We start from the raw sequence: 3,633 nt of genomic DNA, 5'->3' as shown, positions 1-3,633 counted from the left end.
ACAGCTGGCCCTCTCCCTCGTGTGTGTGGGAGGCAGTGCCGGCCCCTCACCTACGCCATCCCGTCTCTCTTCGTCCCCCCCATTTCGGCTCTGCTGTGTAGTCTGGACCTGCCATGCTGCGGTGTTCCTGCCATTGCTCATACACTGCTGCTCACCTATAAAGCATAAAGCAAAGAACACATTGGCCTTTTTCTCACGTAATTAGGTCTCATATATTTTCTGAGAATATAAATTTATGCTGTAAAAGACGGAATGGGACTCACCTTAATCATCTTCTTGGGTAGATCTCCACTGCGGATGGACGTCAAAAGTCGTGCTGGGAAATCAGACTATCCGGCCAGTCGTCAGGGTCCACGTGTAACACTGGCACTTGGCTTGGCCTCTGCGTGCTATAGCAGCCACTTCTATTATCAGGCGGTAGTGGCGGTACGGCTCCATTATCTTCCTTTAGCTCGCTTTTATTTTATTTTTTATTTACAAGAATTATGAAAAATTATGGTAATTTAAGTGGCGGATGATGAGGAAAGCAGGTGGAATCGCGGTTCAGTGAGAGAGAACGGAGCCAGTTGCTGCCTCCTGATTAATTTGTTCCACCTTATTACACACTCCCCACCTTCCGTTAACCTGTGCCAACTTATTCCCACGTCTTCTCTCTTCCTGCTCCACTCCTATAGACGCCTTCGAATCGCCCTTCTCTTCTTCTTCACTCGCGGCTAGTGCTGGCGTCCGCTCCCTGTCGCAGGAGAATAAGAAACGGATCGATCACTTCGATCGCTACTTGAAGAAAAGGTCAAAAAGAACATGAAACGAGAACGTCAAGAGACCGTCGAGGCGGCGGAGACGGAGGACGAGAAGGGGAAGGCGAGGATGGACGCCGACGATGGTGGTGTTGATGAGCTGCTGGCGGCGCTGGGGTACAAGATACGGTCGACGGAGATGGCCGACGTCGCGCAGAAGCTGGAGCAGCTGGAGATGGCCATGGGGAGCAGCGTCGCAGCCAACGACGATGCCCTCCTCTCCCACCTCGCCTCCGACGCCGTCCACTATAACCCCTCCGACGTATCCACCTGGGTCGATACCATCCTCTCCGAGTTCAATGCTCCTTCTCTCCCTCTCCCCCCGCCTCCGCTGTCTCCCGCTCCCCTCCAACACCACTTCAATCTTCCCCCTGACGGAACAGAGCAAAATTCCACCATCACCACCGTGGACGTCCCCTCCGGCCCCCGCTGCCCGGCCGACGCCTACCACCTCGAGCCACTTCACGCTCCCGCTGTCGCAGGCCGTATCGTGTATGGGTCCGACACCCAGTACGAGGTCTCCCCGTCCTCGAGAGATCGGAAGAGGATGAAGCTCTGCAGCTCTCCTCCCTCGTCGTCGTCGACAACGGATGCGGCGACATCACCGGCGGTGCTGCCGGTGGTGGTGGTTGACACGCAGGAGTCCGGGATCCGCCTCGTCCATGCCTTGATGGCGTGCGCAGAGGCGGTGCAGCAGGACAACCTGAAGGCAGCCGACGCCCTGGTGAAGCAGATCACGGTGCTGGCTACGTCGCAGGGAGGCGCGATGCGCAAGGTCGCAGGATACTTCGCCGAGGCCCTCGCACGCCGCATCTACCGGCCGCAGCCCGCCCGGAACTTGAGCCGATCTACCCTCGACTTCCCGGCCTTCGACGACATGCTCCACCAACACTTCTACGAGAGTTGCCCCAACCTCAAGTTCGCCCACTTCACCGCCAACCAGGCGATCCTCGAGGCGTTCGCCGGATGCCGCCGCGTCCACGTAGTCGACTTCGGGATGCGGGAGGGACTGCAGTGGCCGGCCCTCCTCCAGGCCCTCGCCCTCCGCCCCGGCGGCCCGCCCTCGTTCCGCCTCACCGGCATAGGACCGCCCCAACCCGACCACTCGGACGCCTTGCAGGAGGTGGGATGGAAGCTCGCCCAGTTCGCCGATACCATCCGCGTCGACTTCCGCTACCGCGGCTTCGTGGCCGCCAGCCTCGCGGACCTGGAGCCCTACATGCTGCTCGGCCCGGTCGCCAGCGACAGAGATGGCGAGGAGGAGCCGGAGGCGGTGGCAGTGAACTCGGTGTTTGAGTTGCACCGGCTGCTGGCGCGTCAAGGGGCACTCGAGAAGGTGCTGGGGACGATCCGGGCGATGCGGCCGCGGATCGTGACTGTGGTGGAGCAGGAGGCGAACCACAACGGAGAGACGTTCCTAGAGCGCTTCACGGAGGCGCTGCACTACTACTCGACCATGTTCGACTCGCTGGAGGGCGGGGTCTCGGCGGCGCCGGACGCGGCCGGTGGCGGCGGGCGGCGGGACCAGGCGATGTCGGAGGTGTACCTGGGTCGGCAGATCTGCAACGTGGTGGCCTGCGAGGGGGCGGATCGGACGGAGAGGCACGAGGCGCTGGCCCAGTGGCGGGTACGGATGGGCCGCGCCGGCTTCGAGCCCGTCCCGATCGGCTCCAACGCCTTCAAGCAGGCGAGTATGCTTCTCGCCCTCTTCGCCGGTGGCGACGGCTACCGGGTTGAGGAGAAGGACGGCTCCCTCACCCTCGGCTGGCACACTCGCCCCCTCATCACCACCTCCGCCTGGCGCATCGCCTCCGCCGCCTGCTGATGACCCTCAACCGCCGACTCTATCACAGAAGATGCAGCTCAGCCGTCCGATGACGTCTACTCTCTCTGCTGGCATCGCCAACGCATCTCTTTTCGGAGGGGCCCATCCCTGTGCGGTACAATAGACCGCAGTTACTAGCTTGGCCATAGCTCGAGGGTCGCAGCGCGGGCCCGTTCTTTAATTTTGTTTCCTGTTTAACTCTTGTGTACATCTATCATGCCTACCTATGAACCATCGACTCTTCTAGTCTGGTATAATAGTGTAGATGACCAGTTCCGTATGGTACATATGGCTGTCAACAAGGTGGGATGAAGAGGCTTAAATGGAAGGATAGTGGGGGAGGCGGTGGGTGTGATGAGAGATATGATAGAGCGGCAGTGGGCCCCCAGTTTGCGGAGGGGACATTTGGGCCCCACCAGCACTCAGGGGGGAAGCGCGAGGGTGACAGCCCACCCAGGCTCAAGATGCGGCGTCAAATCGACGGCGATCCATGATGGCTTGAGGATTAAATCATCGTTGAAACAGAAAAAGACGAAGACAGGAAGCTCTAGGTTAGTAAAATAAGTGAGGATTAAGAATTGGGAGGGATCAAAAGGTGCTTATCTGCTGAAATCATTCAGTTGCAGAGCATTGGCGGTGGTGAACAAGTGGGTGCAGGAAAAAGCTGAATTGTTGTCTTGATGTTGGTGTTACGCTCCAAAGCCAACTTTGGTGACCTCGCATTCCAAGAATCGAGGCCTGTTTCCGAGTCGGCCTCGACTACGTGAATCACCCGATCGTCGGCAGAGGCCAGCTGGGATTCGTTTCTTCTGTCTTGGAAGTCACCAAAGATCACAAGTCATCATTGTAGCTTCCGCTAAGCTTAGAAATAATCCCCCCCCAAAAAAAAAGGAAACACATAAGAAAACCAACATATCAGGGAAATCAAAATCGAAAGAGAAATGGTGATTAAGTTGTTTGATGACATTTGTGCTAATAGATCCAAGCCTACATAAGATGAAACAAATGTAC

General features: G+C 57.9%; 1 protein-coding gene across 1 annotated transcript; it reads left to right on the top strand.

Annotated features, from left to right (window-relative positions):
• Positions 1–545: 545 nt before the first annotated feature.
• Positions 546–2,871, top strand: LOC135587766 (DELLA protein SLR1-like). Its single transcript, XM_065079515.1, has one exon. It carries the CDS (start codon positions 802–804, stop codon positions 2,620–2,622), a length of 1,821 nt encoding a protein of 606 aa, XP_064935587.1. The 5' UTR covers positions 546–801; the 3' UTR covers positions 2,623–2,871.
• The last annotated feature ends 762 nt before the right edge of the window (positions 2,872–3,633 follow it).

The sequence above is a fragment of the Musa acuminata genome, chromosome BXJ1-8 (assembly GCF_036884655.1).
Source record: "Musa acuminata AAA Group cultivar baxijiao chromosome BXJ1-8, Cavendish_Baxijiao_AAA, whole genome shotgun sequence".
Lineage (NCBI taxonomy): Eukaryota > Viridiplantae > Streptophyta > Magnoliopsida > Zingiberales > Musaceae > Musa > Musa acuminata.
The sequence above is the reverse complement of the archived record's forward strand: the minus strand, read 5'-3'. Positions and strand labels throughout refer to the sequence as shown.